We start from the raw sequence: 14,003 nt of genomic DNA, 5'->3' as shown, positions 1-14,003 counted from the left end.
ACGTCTCCCGCCTGTGACTGTCAGCACGGGGTACCTAAGGCAACCACATGATATCTCCAGCTTGAGATCCCATGACAACCTTCACAGTCCAAGATTTAACTTTTAGGCCTTCCAGGAGAGTTCTTATATCAGCATGAAAAATAATTCTGTTTTACCTCTCAAATTCGAAGTCCCAAAATGAAGAGGGGGGGCGGGTTTCATGTTTTCGATAATACTTATTTCTCGATACGGCAGATAAAAGGAGTGATGTAACTTTTATACCAAACTGGGATCCGAGGTCACAAATTCTCTCTCTATCTATACACGCATGTCATCATGTTGTTGATGGTGTACATATGAGACATGACCGACAATACTCGATCTTGGATGATGGGAAAAGGCGTGTAGCTATCGAAAAGGTTTTATCGAATTGTTATAGACCTCAGAAGAGCCCTATCTTAGTCTGGACTCTAATAGTAATAGCAATCGCACTTATTGTCGGACGAGCGCCTGAAACTGTAAGTAGACAATCCAAAAATGATTCCGGAGAAGATAAACGCGCACCATCCCTTTGGGGTCCGGTCCGCCTCATTGGGGGCCATCTTCGCCTTCACGGGCAAGCTAGTCTATTAGGGTCAATATCGAGTTTCTATTGCGTACCTTACTTTAACAAGACTTCAAAACTAACTACAGCCGGCCACAGCCGACCTCGACTATCGATACTAACCAAACTCAAGATACTAATAACCCCGCCGCCGTAGCACATTAATCGCCCTCCGAATAGCCGAAAACTACCCCCTACTTTCCGCCTTTTTTAATAGCTCTAAATTTTTCCTTTTAGTCTCTCCGAATTTCTTATTTTACTATAGCGATACTAAAGTGTTAATAATACTCTTAAGTCTATTAGGTATATCGAGGCTATATTATATAAGTTCGGCGCTAATAATAGTAATACTTATAAAAGTATATACGTCTTTTTAGATTTTTAAATCGATAGTAGCTAGTTTATGCTCCTTTAGATAATTCTTTTATAAATTGGGATTATCGAGTATAATATTAATAAGATCGAACTACTAGCCCTTAAGGTATCCCTATAAGTCGACGAGTTAGCGTTTTAGTATTCCGAATATTCTTAAAGTAGACGGTTCGATAGTAATAGTAATAGTAATAGTATAATAATAATAAACGGTAAAGAAAATAGCGTTTTTTAATTTTAATAAAAAAAACGAGGTAACGAATATATATATATATATAAGTTAAAGTTAAAAGCGTTAGGGTAGATATTAGTAATAAAAAGGTCGGTATTATTCTTAACGACGGTAACGAGGGTATCTCCGATACTACTATTATAAGCTACTATACTTAGAAGGGTAGCTAACTTAGCTAGGTACGTAGCAGGCTCATAAAGTAGTAGCATTGGGCGCCTAGTATCGCCGTTAATAATCTTAAACTTTATAAGAGGGAAAGTTAAAAAGGTAGAAAATCTAAAAAAATAGTCTATTGAGATAGTAGGAGTATCTATTAATACTATATATTAATACTATATAATCGATATCGAGAACCGCCCGAGCAACCAGCAAAGGCAGAACATAAAATCAAAAACGCGCACCATATCTAGCATAGCCATGCTGATCGTTCTTATCAATGCACCATATTGCGTTAGTCAGGCGTTCTTTGAACTTGTCTATTTGATCCTGGAAACCAACCTGGCCACATCGCTGACCACAAGCCCAGCTGTCGTCGCCGTTGCAGTTGCCGTTCTGTAAAAAGTCGTCAGTTTCCATCGACCGTTATTCAAAGTCTCACATCAGGGCCACACATACTCCCCATTCTCTAGGGTGTTGTTGGCAAACTACTCTGGCGATTTCAGCTGTAGCTAGACTGCTGAAAAGAAGGACAGCGATAGCGGAGGCTTTCATCTTGGATTAAATTCTTTGTGGAGTGTTGTAAGAAATCACGATGAGAATTATTATTGAAATTCGGAGGGTGATCTACTGAAAGTGATCAAGAACACCGAGGGTATTAATCGCTTGATAGCCTGAAATCGAGGGTTGCCATTGCCTAGGCATGCCGTTAATTCACACGCTGCAGCGCCCATAATCTCACTCACGCAACTTGAAGTCGATTCCACTCTCGAATCCTGAACTGTCCCAAATTGCCTCTTTACCATGTTTTACCCCGCACCCGATGATCAGTCCTCATACTGAAAACTTTGAGTGATCTTGCAAGTATGCGAGTCAGCAGTTTCAACCCTGGTTGGTGTATTGTATATAGAAATAATATAGAAATAGGTGGGAATGGAGAGATTGAGGGGCTCTTTAATCTGTGAATGGCTTTGGACATGATTCGAGGCTTTGCTCAGTCGGAGGTTCTGTTGCACCGATGGGAATGTGTATTGGTCGAGAGTAATCTAGACGCGGATCCAAATTCGTCTTGGAACGTTGGTTCACTAAACACTCTTCGTGATCATGTTAGGAGTGTTTAACCAGCACACAAGAGGTACTTAAACTCGAGTGCGTCCCCTCAGTCTCTGCTAATTTTCGAGTGGCAAGAACCTCTCGTCAAAAAGTTTCAAATATAACCTGAGGTCTTTTTATGAGACAACAATCATAGACCCAACAGCCTGCCAGAATAAATGCCGAATAAAAGTGGTAATGGAGTAGAAAATATCGATGTTGCGCATTTCCATTCCCGAGTGGTTGATGTCAGATGCTCCCTGTAAGGTAGGGAGTCTGACTAATCCTATAATGATCTGTTGCTGGATTTTGCACTAAGCCCAGCCTCTGATGGCTGCCTGCCTTACTTACCTCCCAGAGGCCCAGCAACTACAGCTCAACATCCCAAACGACCACGGAAGATGTGGAAAGCTACCCGGCACCGCCTTCATCGTGATCGTTTTTCCGCACTTCGGTGAGCTAGTCACGATACATCTCGGGCACCATGGGACTCCCTTCCGAAATACTTGACCAGGTCCGTTGAATCTCTCTCAACTGTGTGCGGTCGGCTAATCCTGCGCCTTCGATAGGTCCTTGATGGGTTGATGGTCTACCAGCCATTGGCAAAAGTCCGAGGCGTCTACTCTCTAGGCGACTGGAAGTTTTTCACGTCACACTCAGCGCGGCTTCCTGTTAATACGCGACACGGTTCCGGCTCCTTGCAGAAGTTTAACCGGGGCGAACTGCCCCCCATCGGAGGCGGCTTCTGGAACTTGCGCTTGGTCTCGCGCCAATGGAACTCCTCCGTAATCAGAATGCTGCAGAAGCACGAATGGTGGAGCGTACCCTTTGATGATCGGAATCGTCTCGAGAAACTCATCCGAATCTGCGACGGGCCTGATGGCGGTCCATGTAGTTGGATCAGAAGTCTCAGCCTCCACGATCTCGATGGACTACGAACTTTCTCGCGGTTGTACTCGTACGACTTTGAGATGTAAGATTTACTCGTCCACCGCCATGTCCTGAGCACTCCCCGTCTTTGCAAAACGCCAGCAAGCTTACTCGAGTCTACTCCCTATATAAGAACGAACGACTGACTCAAGGCTGACGCAGGTTCGAAGGTCAGGATGTCGATGACGACTACATCATCTTGAACTCCTATGTCGACAAACTTAGAACGACAGATTGGTGGACCTCGGACCCGACACGCTCTAGGCACGAGCTCCATTACGGGAAGAACAATGAACACGCGCTTCTTCGACGCTTTTTTAACACTGTCAACCACATAGAGCGCTTCAGTGTTGAGTTCCCTGCGGCACACAGCAAACACGATCTCATGGCAAATTGTTACGACATGCAAGGCGTAGATGAAGTTTTAGCAACAGTGAAATACGGTCTGACCAGTCCGGGATTTCAACACTTAGTGGACCTCAGCTTTGCGGTGCCTTCGACGTGGCATATTGGACAATTGGCTGGTGGCCTCTCTCAAGATGTTCGGGATCGCCTTAGGAAGCTACGCTTGGTTATCGTCGACGAGACTGGACCGAGCGGAAGCGCACAATACACCAAGATAGAGGAGGAAAATAACGACGGCGATAGAACGAATATCCTGGGATCGGTTGCGCCGAGTAATGTGCAGGCAACCTATCCCAACAGAGAACATCAGGACGCACTCTGGGCCTTGGTGGCATCTTGCCCCAAACTTGAGGCACTCGGCATCGAGGCGACGCATTATCTCAACTTGGACCTTCAGCAGTGGAACAATCCCCGATTCGAATCCAAATATCTGCGCGACCTCTCGCTCCGCCGGATATGGACAAATATACCGTCGCTTCTACAACTATTGTCGGCGGTTCCGTTATCGTCACAGGATTCGGCGATCCGCCGGGTCAACTTTGACGACGTCAAGATCCACTGGGATGGGGGCAATTGGGAAGACGTTTTTGCGCACCTGAGGACGAACTGCCCTGATCTTGAGATCTTTCGCGCAGAACAGCTCAGCTACTTTTCCAACCATCCGCGTTACGAGCACAACAACAGGCAGTGGGAGAACTATAATTCTATTTGGACGGACGACTACGATGAGGACGCTAACGATAGGCTGTTCTTGCACATGCTCGATATGAAGCTTATCAAGAAGGCTGGGTCGCGGGAGGATTATCCTGTTTCGGTGTATGATTACGATTCTGAGATGGAGGAAGAAAAACCATAGGTAACCCATCGAAAGACTCAGTTGAAAAGCCGCGAAGGCTCGCAGCATACTGAACACCAGTTCACAGCGCGCACGCTCCTCTCAGACTGCATTCGATCTTTGGTCTTATTCAGAGTCTCGTGCGAGTCCGAAATATTGTGGTTCCAACCAGACAAACAGTCAAATACCTAAATGAGGTCAAACATCGCATGCATTCAGCCGTTTAATCAGGGATACGAAATCCTAGGAAGCTAGGTTCTTAACAGTTCGGCTTCGGCTCCATTGATCGAATCATCGGCTTCGGCTTCAAAGTTCATTCCCGCCCGGGCCCAAGGAAACGAGACAAGCAGAACCAGACATGATAGATGCAATGCAGAAATCGGTGTTTCGATCGACGGAGAGTCGCATATACAATATCTTTGTCGCACATTGGTCCGGTCCCTGGCAGCATGCAGAGTGCTGCCCAGAAAGCTCCCGAGTGATTCTCAATCTTGCCGGTGGTACACTCCGATCGGTGCGACATCGACTTCGGCGGCTCTCTGAACGCGATTGAGGAAGATTGATAGACCAGAATTGATGCAGAGATTCAGCGAGATGTGAAGTTATACAGAAAGGCGAGACGGTGGCACACGTACGACAGCATCGCGGCAGGTTCCCATGTACCACATCGGGTCGGCTCCGATACCCGGCACCGGAACGGGACCCCCGCTGGCCGGGATGGAAGGAACCCCCCACTCTAGGGTCAGATCCTTCGGCCCACTACAAAAACGCCGCTCTAGACAAGTCTGCAGCGGGAAAAGCAAGACACCCAGCCGGGGAAGTGGGCAATATCTCCTCCCTCCCCCCATCGCATTCGCTGAGCGGTGTTCGCGCCTGCTAATCAGGTAAGCTAAGCGGGCACATATCGGCTTGAGTCCGCGCTGTACGCTTCTGCCGCCTTTGCATACCCGCTATTGCGTGATTGGACAATGAACAATTTTTGAGGCCATTGGTATGGGCAACGGCGACGGAAGTTGGAGGGGCAGGATAAGGATCTCTCTAGTTCGACGCCCTTACTGTACACGACAAGGTATCCCGTCTTAGCGAGAGTTGAGCGTGATGCAGATGGAGGGGGGTTGAAAGCGAGGGGTTTGAGGTAGGCCGTAAGACTTGTAGGAGGGCCAACGCCGTCGCTGACAGTTGAAAAGAGTCAGCAGGTCCGGCAAACTTGGGCTTGCCAGCGTGCAAAGGCCGGGGCCGTGACCGGCGGTAAGCGGTAGGCGGGAGCAATACCGCAGCGCCATGTGCTCCTTGGGTCCTTTTTCTGCATGGCTGCTTACTACCAACGTTAATATTGTGAGGTCCCTCGGGGAACAAGGAAACGGCGGATCCCAAGAGTAGAAAAAAAAAGGTACAAAAGTAGGTACACCGATTTATTGAGTCAACGGCTTTCCGGGGCAAGGGTGAGCAGAAAAAGGCGTGCTTTCCTCGCGCTCGCGTCCCATCTCAATGCGGAATTTCTCTTTCCTGCCTTACCTGAGATTCGTCTCTTTTCCTCTTTCTCGGTGATCAGTCTACTTTTCTCCTTTCACCTCATCCCATCTCTCTTGACTCATGACATTCGCTTGCGGTCTGTCACTTATGTCATCGAATTGTGTTTCCTGAGCCTCAATCCTTTGAGACTGAACAGCAATTGTTAGCATCGGAGGACAACAACGTTGTTAGGCTTGACTTTGTTTTCTCTTGCGCGCGGTCCATCTGCAATACTCTATCTCAAATCTGCAGAATCTAGATCTCTCGAGTAAGCTTTTCAACCCCCGGCCCCATACCTACCAAGACCGCACAAGACTGATTCATGAAGGCAGATCTCCCGCCCGGTCCCATCGTGAAATTTTCTGAATGCCACCCTTGTCTGCGCTTCCATAAAACCAATTCTTCACAATGGCACCCCGGAAAGCCAACCCGGCCTCGTCGTCGGCGGCTTCAAACGTCAACCACTCCACCGAGCGCACGCCTCTCCTCCAAGTCGACGAGCCCACGACCCCTCTCCCCATCACCCCGCAAGACGAAAACGCCATCCCGCCAAACGAATTCGACCTCTTGCTCTCCAGGTCCATTCCCTCCACGGGACCCTTCCTCGAGCCCGAGTCGACCGTGAACCCCCTCCTCCGCGGTCCCCGGCGCTACAGCACGGCCTCCAAGCACCGCCGGCCCTCGCTCGCAAGCCGCTCCGACCGCGCCTCCGTGGCCGGAGGCATCGCCGCCGTAAACGATGACAGCGACAACGACGACGCCGTCTCCGTCAGCAGCAGCGTCGCCTCGACACCCTTCCTAAACGGCATCTCCCGCTCCCGCTTCTGGTTCATCTTCTCCGAGATCCTCCTCACCTACTTCATCGCCTGCTTCGACGGCACCATCATGGCCTCGTCCCACCCCGTCATCACGTCCTACTTCAAGGCCTCCAACAGCGCTTCGTGGCTGTCGACGGCGTTCTTGTTGACGTCTTCGGCGTTTCAGCCCATCTTGGGCCGGTTGTCGGACAGCGTGGGCCGGAAGCCGCCGTACGTCGCCACCATGGTCATCTTTTGCCTCGCGACGGTGTGGTGCGCGCTCGCGCAGAGCATGACAAGCTTCATCCTTGCCCGGGCGGCATGCGGACTTGGTGCCGGCGGGATGATGACTCTGGGTAGTATCATTGTCAGCGATTTGGTTCCGATTGAGTGAGTGGTTCCCTTCAGCTTGCAAAAGTCTTTCTTGTGCGCTTTTGTAAGAATGCACACGAACGTCCACTTCGACATTACCTCACCATGAGAAGACAGTCACCGTGAGAAGGGTTTGAAAGCTGACAATGACACAGGAACCGCGGCGCATACCAATCCTACATCAACATGATCTACGGCGTGGGATCCGCCCTCGGCGCGGCCCTGGGCGGCGCCATGGCCGACCACCTCGGCTGGCGCTGGGAATTCGGCATCCAGGTTCCGCCCCTCATCATCTGCTGCATTATCGCCATGATCGCCGTCCCCAGCGATCTGGGTATGGCTGGCACCAAGCGGGAGAGCTTCGTCGAGGCCCTCAAGGCTTTTGATTTCAAGGGCTCCATCCTTCTGACCACGGCCATTACTTTCTTCGTTCTTGGTCTTGTAAGTTTTATCTCCCGTCTTTCCGGCCTCGTAGAATTGCATGAAGGGTATCTATTAGGCAGTGGCGTAGCCAGGCTCTTTGAACACATGAACTAACGTCTTCTTCCCGCAACGTTGTAGAACCTCGGAGGAAATGTTCTCCCATGTAAGTGGCTTTTAGTTCAGTCCCCATAGATATGATATCGCCCCTCGTGACAGTGAGCTAACGAAGATCCAAGGGTCCCATCCTCTCGTCATCGCATCTCTCGCCATCTTTGGCGTCTGCTTCCCCGTCTTCCTCTACGTCCAATCCTACGTCAGCCGACCCATCATGCCCCTTTACCTAGTCCGGCGCTCGCCTCGAATGAACCTTATCTTTTCCAACTTCTTCGCGGCTCTCCTCAGCAATGCCATCCTCTTCAACATGTAAGTCTCCAGTGTAGTCCCCGTATTCATCTAGACACCCCCGAAGACAGGTTACTCCTCCAAGAAAACTTCAAAACCTGACGCACAACAGCCCCCTCTTCTTCCAAGCCGTCCTCCTCACAACAGCAACCTCGTCAGGCCTCAACCTCGTCCTCCCCTCCATCGTCTCCTCCATAGTAGGCACAGCAACAGGCTTCCTGATAACCTACACCCGCCGCCTCAAATGGCCGGCCCTCACCGGCGCAGTAGGCCTCCTCGTCGGCACCATCGCCCTCTCCGCCATGCGCCGCGGCTGGCCCTCCTGGGTCTACCTCCTCTGCCTCGTCCCCTCCTCCATCGGCCAGGGCTTCCAGTTCCCCGGTACCTTCATGGCCGTTTTGGCGGCAAGCGAACAGCGCGAGCAGGCCGTCGTCACGAGCACCCTCATCCTCTGGCGCTCGCTCGGCATGGTGTTGGGCGTGGCGAGCAGTAGTCTCGTCGTGCAGAATGCGCTGGTGGGGTATCTGGATGAGTATGTACAGGGGCCGGAGAAGGACGAGGTGATTCGCAAGGTGAGGGAGAGCGTCGAGTCGATTGTGAAGTTGCCGGCTGCGTACCGCGAGCAGGTCGTTATGAGCTACGAGGCGGCATTGCGGACGACGTTTCTGTGTTGTGTCGTGATTGCTTTTGTTTCGGTGGCTCTGCTTGTCCCGATCAAGTTGCCCAGACTGGGTGCGAGAAAGACAAGCCGGTAAAGGAATCAGGGCTAATATCTATCATCCACTGGTAATCATGAATTTGGGGGGAAAAGTTGTCGCTGCGTCATCTAATATAGCATTTGTGTTGCATAGACACTTTTAGCATTCTAACGGAAGCATTTCGCGGTTCCGCATCATCTTACAAGCTTCAATTTTGCCTTGCCTTAATCCAAGCCTAAGCCTTGTCTTGCCTTGCCTTGCCGTTCTCATCGCCCGTTATAAATACACGCACACACCCCCTTCAATAGTGACCATTCATCCCATTAACCCGCAACGCATCAAGCTCATCCTTGGTCTTACGGTACAACTCCTGCGCCTCGCGCTCCCTCCTGCTGACGAACCCGACCTCTTCCCTCAGGGCGCTTAGACGCCGCTGGATCGCCACCTCCTCGGAGATGGCCAGCGTCTTGAACCCGCTGAGGGCGTTGTTGGCCTTATCCAGGGCCTCGGCGGCCTCGCCAATCTTGTCCTTGAGCATCTTTTGGCGCTTCTGGTAGCCGCCCAGGTGCAGGCCCAGCTTCTTCTCGAGCTTGATGCCCTCCTCGGCCGTACTGGCGATGGAATCTTGGATAGACTGAGATGATGGGATTAGTACTGGGAAGCAAATGGAAGCATCAAAGACGGCGCGGTCTGTGGTGTAACTTACGTCAAAGGCATTCTTCATGACTACCTCCTCCTCTTCTTCATCGTCACCGTAGCATCCCAGACCGAGGAGCAGAGAACTCTTGCTCCTGGCCTCGAAGGACACTTGAAGTTCGGCGGGGGACGGAGTCGGCTTCGTCTCCAACATGATCTGGAGCCGTGCCTCTGCAAGGTCGTCGTCGCTGAGGGTGTCTAGCCGAGGAGCAGCGCCGCTAATCTCGGAGCCGGGCAGAGGATACTTGACGGCATCGTTGGCGACCAAAGCAGCAGCCTCTCGCGCAATGAGCGCTTCGGCACTGTCCTGGAAAGACTCCGCATTTGAAAGCAGAGCCGAGACGTCCACTTTGGCCGGCCGCGGCAGCTGTCTCTGCATGACCTGTGTCCGTCTCCGCGCCTCCAGTGCTTCTTGTGCGGCCTTGATTTCGCGTTCCCTACGATCTCTCTCTCCAGCGTCTTCCATTAGCTGATCCTCGTCCAGAGCAACCTCCTTCTGGTCTTCAGGAAGTTCAAGCTCCCACTCGGTATCTTTGGGCTTGGGTAAAGATGCAAGGCCTTGTCTCAACTGGCTGCGTAGGGCCATCTCTCGCATCTTGACATCTCTCGGCGTCGCTGAGACGAGGGCTTGGCTACCGTCGGCGTTCAAAGCAAAGCTGTCGCGGGGCGTCCTCATCGGAGTCTGTCCAACGCGTGCCGGTGTTTGGCCTACGCTATCTGTATGCATTGGTGTCGCCAGGGGGTTCGGTGTCGCAACCACTTGCTTGCGGGGGGCGACGCCATCGAATCCAGTCGACTCGGTTCCTTCGTGTAGCGGAGTATTCTCGCCACCGAGTAGTGAAGACTGGGTGTTCGTTAAGGCTCTGATATTCCGGATCTCGTTTGCGATGTGGTCTTCCTGGGCGGGAGCTCGAGGGGTTCGGATCGGGGCGTTGTTGTTCAGGGTCGAGTATTCGCTAATCAGGCCACGGGTTGCATCGTTCTCGCTCTGGCGCGCCATCATGCTTGCCCTCTCGCCCATCATACCCATCTTGACAATCTCCTCCAACTCGCCCTCGCTGACTTGAGGAGCAGGCAGATTCAGCGCTCTTCTCTTGCTGCTCTGCTCAGCCTCTCTGATCTTCTGCATCTGACCCGCCTTCACGGCAGCCTGGAATGATGCTGAGGGCGCCTCCTTTTCCTTCTTCCTCCTCTTGTTGTCTCCATCATCGTCGCCATCGCCCTTACGCTTGCTCGCGAGCTGTTGTTTCCTCGGGTCGAAAGCCTCTCGCTGGTGCTCGTTTCGGACCTGTTCTTCAGCGGTATCGTAGAACCCTGGGGCAGCCTTCTTCTCAAAAGGAATGTCGGCATTGTAGTCCATCTGGCCCTTCTTGCGCGTGACGACCTTGATATTGATGCCGGCCGTTTTGAGCTCGCGTCGCTTCTGCAGCGCTGCCAAACGGCGCGACTCCTCCTGCTGACGTTCTCTTGCCTTTCTCTTGGCCTTTTTGCCCTGCGTGTTGGCTAGACGCGCTCGGGCTTCGCTCAGCATCTCCTTTTCATCCTCGTCGAGATCGATCGTGTCGGGTCGGGCGGGCTTGCTCTCTGGGTCTGGGTCGACTTCGCCAGGGCGCAATCGTCTAACATCGTCGGCGCTGGGTGCCGATGCCTCCCCGCCATCGATACCCGTGAGTCCAAATTGGCTAGCTTCTCTTGCTTCGGCTTCGTCGAGGAGCTTCTGGTATCGCTCGAGACACTGATTGGCGGTTCGGCCGACGGCAGGAGCGATGGTGCGCCATTGTGTTGGCATAAGCTTAGCGAGGTGCAGAAGCTTCTCGTCCTCCTCTTTGCTCCATTCCGTCTTTTTGATGCTCGGGTCCAGCCATTCGTTCCATCTTGCCTTGCACTGCTTCGGGGTCTTGCGCGCGAGCAGTGACGAGACACGCGCCCACTGGTTCAGACCATATTTTGACACTGAGGCCTTGAGAATTTCATCCTCGATGTTGGTCCAAACGCCTCCCTTGACGACACCCATGATTACGACGAGTGCTGAAGATATTCGGATTGCGGCGCGGGTTGTGGTTGTCGAAAGTCCCCTTCGCGAGGGCGTTGCGCGAAAGAAATTGTGATGCGAGGCCAATCGTGAACGATGGGTACACAAGGCTGAGAGCGGCTTGGCATATCTTAGTCAGCTCTTGTGAGTGGTAGTGATTGGCTCCACATCAAGAGCCTAATGCAGCTCACCGAGATACACCTCAGCGCCTGGGTATTCTCGGTGAAGGGTGAAATTTCCAAGAGAACTTAATTCCTAGTGTAGTGACTGACTGTCCGGATTGGAAGTCCGACAGGGCCACCGGTGCAAGCTTCTCTCTGGCTAGAACGTCTCAAGCCAAGCGAAATAAACTCTTGACAGAAATGCTCTGACCCAAAGTATACGAAAGCCGATTGTAGCAATCGCATTTCTGGACAGTCAGAAACACACCATTCTTGCATCTTCCCGATTCTAGATAACGGCGGCATTTTTACGAAGCCCGCGGTTTCGAGCTGGAAGTTTAACATCGTATATGCTGCTGCCCTACTTAAGCAATGTACTGCAAGCATAGATCGAAGTCAATTACGACGACACAAGGTGAGGGTGCATGGATCTTGGCATTGATTGGCGGCCCAGCTCCGCTACTAGATTGATAAGAGCAGCCGCATTCATGAACTCTCAGCTTGTCACCCCCTCACTTTCCTCATTCTGCTGCCGAGGCATAGTAGCATCCACGCGTCCTGTTGGGTTGAAAGAGAGGGGTTTCCTCTGTCTTCCGATGCAGCACAATTATCAATTACAAGAGGACATATGTCTGGTGGATGAGTTGTTCGTGACGAGCTCTGAGCACTCGCTTTGCAATATGGCGTGGCTTCTGGGGTTCACGCAGTTGAGCGGAGTCAACACAAGATGCCGACTCATGCTGTTCAACAAGCCGTTTCCTGGTATCAGGCACCGCGGAACACGGCAGCAGGCGATCCAAACAGCACCGAGCACATGGCGAGAAAGGCAATGACAGCACGTTGTCGCTTGCGCAAAACACCGTCTGACAATTTAAGAGTGGCCGTCTCTCAGAGTCCAAACAAGACAGCGCACCCTCGCGGGAGCCCAGGGGATATGCCGTCGGATGGCGGCAAACACATCCCCCCAAGACGCAGATGGGATAATCTATCTACGACCAAGTGGTCCGAGTCGCTCTCGGGTTGTCTTGAGAGGGGCCACCGAATCGGAAACCGGAATACGATAACGACAACGATGAGACGAAACCTGCCGACCTTTCCAGCCCAGTGAAAGAGAGGGGGAACTTGGACAGAATTCATAGAGAGCAGGGCAAACTTCCAGTGAATGTGAGGAAAAAGCGTGGCGTCTTCCAGGAGAGTGGTTCCGCGGGACCGGTCCGCCAGTCGGTGCTGAAACATGCCGACCACCGAACCTTGTCGAGTCGTGTTGGACGAAGTATTGCTGTGCTGCCATTTTGGGCATCAAAGTTTGTGCTGGCGTTCAGGTAAAGGGGAGGAGACGGGAATTGTGTATGCAACATGTCTTTGTGCAACTACCTAGGTACGTGGCACCCCGCGGGCGCGCGCGCACGAGAGGGTTCATTGACTGTCTTTTGATAAACCGGACTTCGGACATCTAAGCCTGCTGAACTGCGACAGCGATGGTACTACCTAGGTGGTTAGGTACGACGAGTTGACAGGCTGAAAGTTAACAACGTCTTTTTGGCGAGCCGGTGGGCGTTGGGACTCTGTCACTCTGTTTTCGGATAGTTCGTCAGACGGGCTGCGGAGTTGACTCTGGTGATGTAACTTGGAGCAAAGTGCCCGCGCGGGAGTGGCTCAAGCTTAGAAATCATCTTCTCAAGCTTGCGGAGTTGTCTACACTAAGTGAACTAAGGTATGGGGAGTACGTACACAGAGCATCGAGAGACAAGAGTTTGGCCCCCCCTCCAACAGAGCAACGGCGGCCCTGGCAGATCTGGGTTGTGGCTGAACTTCCCAGGTTCTGGAGGTACTGTGGCACCCCCCTTATCGACCTTGAAGCTGCGAAACTGCGTCATGGATAGGCCTGGCAGACGCCAACTCATGCGCCTGCTGTCCCACGAGATTGGTTCACTCACACGGGGTCACTCTTAAGTCCGGCAGGCACGCACCTATCCCACCGTCCCACGGGATGGTTGCTCCTCAACCCGCGGCAGGGAGCGTCCTGTCGTCTTGTCTCGTCGTCACCTTTTTCTTCCCTTTCCTCTCGGTCTTTGTAACTTGTACCGTATCCTGTTTGTTACTGAGAATTCTGCTCGAAAAGAGAGGCTGAGAGACCTCAGTCCATCTTCCCCGATTCCCCGACCATGAATTAAGTACCTCCCTGTCTACTTCGGTTACGAGGATTTACAAGCAAATCACTACCATCTTCAGTTCCCCTCGCTGGGCTAATCCCACCCACACAATACAGCCAATACAACTCACAAACTCTCAGACATGACCGCAA

At 52.1% G+C, this 14,003-nt stretch overlaps 5 protein-coding genes across 5 annotated transcripts; 2 read left to right on the top strand and 3 right to left on the bottom strand.

Moving 5' to 3' along the window:
- Positions 1 to 1,574: 1,574 nt before the first annotated feature.
- Positions 1,575 to 1,898, bottom strand: CPAR01_11075 (uncharacterized protein; the record flags this gene model as incomplete). Its single annotated transcript, XM_060495334.1, has 2 exons — positions 1,575 to 1,739; positions 1,803 to 1,898. The coding sequence occupies 2 exons, from the start codon at positions 1,896 to 1,898 to the stop codon at positions 1,575 to 1,577; spliced, it is 261 nt and encodes an 86-aa protein (XP_060345682.1).
- Positions 1,899 to 2,919: 1,021 nt separating this feature from the next.
- On the top strand, positions 2,920 to 4,626 carry CPAR01_11074 (uncharacterized protein; the record flags this gene model as incomplete). The annotated part of the gene is made up of 3 exons (XM_060495333.1): positions 2,920 to 2,949; positions 3,005 to 3,408; positions 3,528 to 4,626. The coding sequence occupies 3 exons, from the start codon at positions 2,920 to 2,922 to the stop codon at positions 4,624 to 4,626; spliced, it is 1,533 nt and encodes a 510-aa protein (XP_060345681.1).
- Positions 4,627 to 6,525: 1,899 nt separating this feature from the next.
- On the top strand, positions 6,526 to 8,866 carry CPAR01_11073 (major facilitator superfamily transporter; the record flags this gene model as incomplete). Its single annotated transcript, XM_060495332.1, has 5 exons — positions 6,526 to 7,304; positions 7,442 to 7,727; positions 7,848 to 7,872; positions 7,946 to 8,132; positions 8,224 to 8,866. The coding sequence occupies 5 exons, from the start codon at positions 6,526 to 6,528 to the stop codon at positions 8,864 to 8,866; spliced, it is 1,920 nt and encodes a 639-aa protein (XP_060345680.1).
- Positions 8,867 to 9,110: 244 nt separating this feature from the next.
- On the bottom strand, positions 9,111 to 11,519 carry CPAR01_11072 (myb-like DNA-binding domain-containing protein; the record flags this gene model as incomplete). The annotated part of the gene is made up of 2 exons (XM_060495331.1): positions 9,111 to 9,443; positions 9,516 to 11,519. 2 exons carry the CDS (start codon positions 11,517 to 11,519, stop codon positions 9,111 to 9,113), a joined length of 2,337 nt encoding a protein of 778 aa, XP_060345679.1.
- Positions 11,520 to 12,463: 944 nt separating this feature from the next.
- CPAR01_11071 (uncharacterized protein) lies at positions 12,464 to 13,056 on the bottom strand (the record flags this gene model as incomplete). The annotated part of the gene is made up of 2 exons (XM_060495330.1): positions 12,464 to 12,561; positions 12,852 to 13,056. The coding sequence occupies 2 exons, from the start codon at positions 13,054 to 13,056 to the stop codon at positions 12,464 to 12,466; spliced, it is 303 nt and encodes a 100-aa protein (XP_060345678.1).
- Positions 13,057 to 14,003: the final 947 nt, after the last annotated feature.

This window comes from Colletotrichum paranaense, assembly GCF_030867605.1.
Source record: "Colletotrichum paranaense strain IMI 384185 chromosome Unknown Scaffold_9.1, whole genome shotgun sequence".
Lineage (NCBI taxonomy): Eukaryota > Fungi > Ascomycota > Sordariomycetes > Glomerellales > Glomerellaceae > Colletotrichum > Colletotrichum paranaense.
The sequence above is the reverse complement of the archived record's forward strand: the minus strand, read 5'-3'. Positions and strand labels throughout refer to the sequence as shown.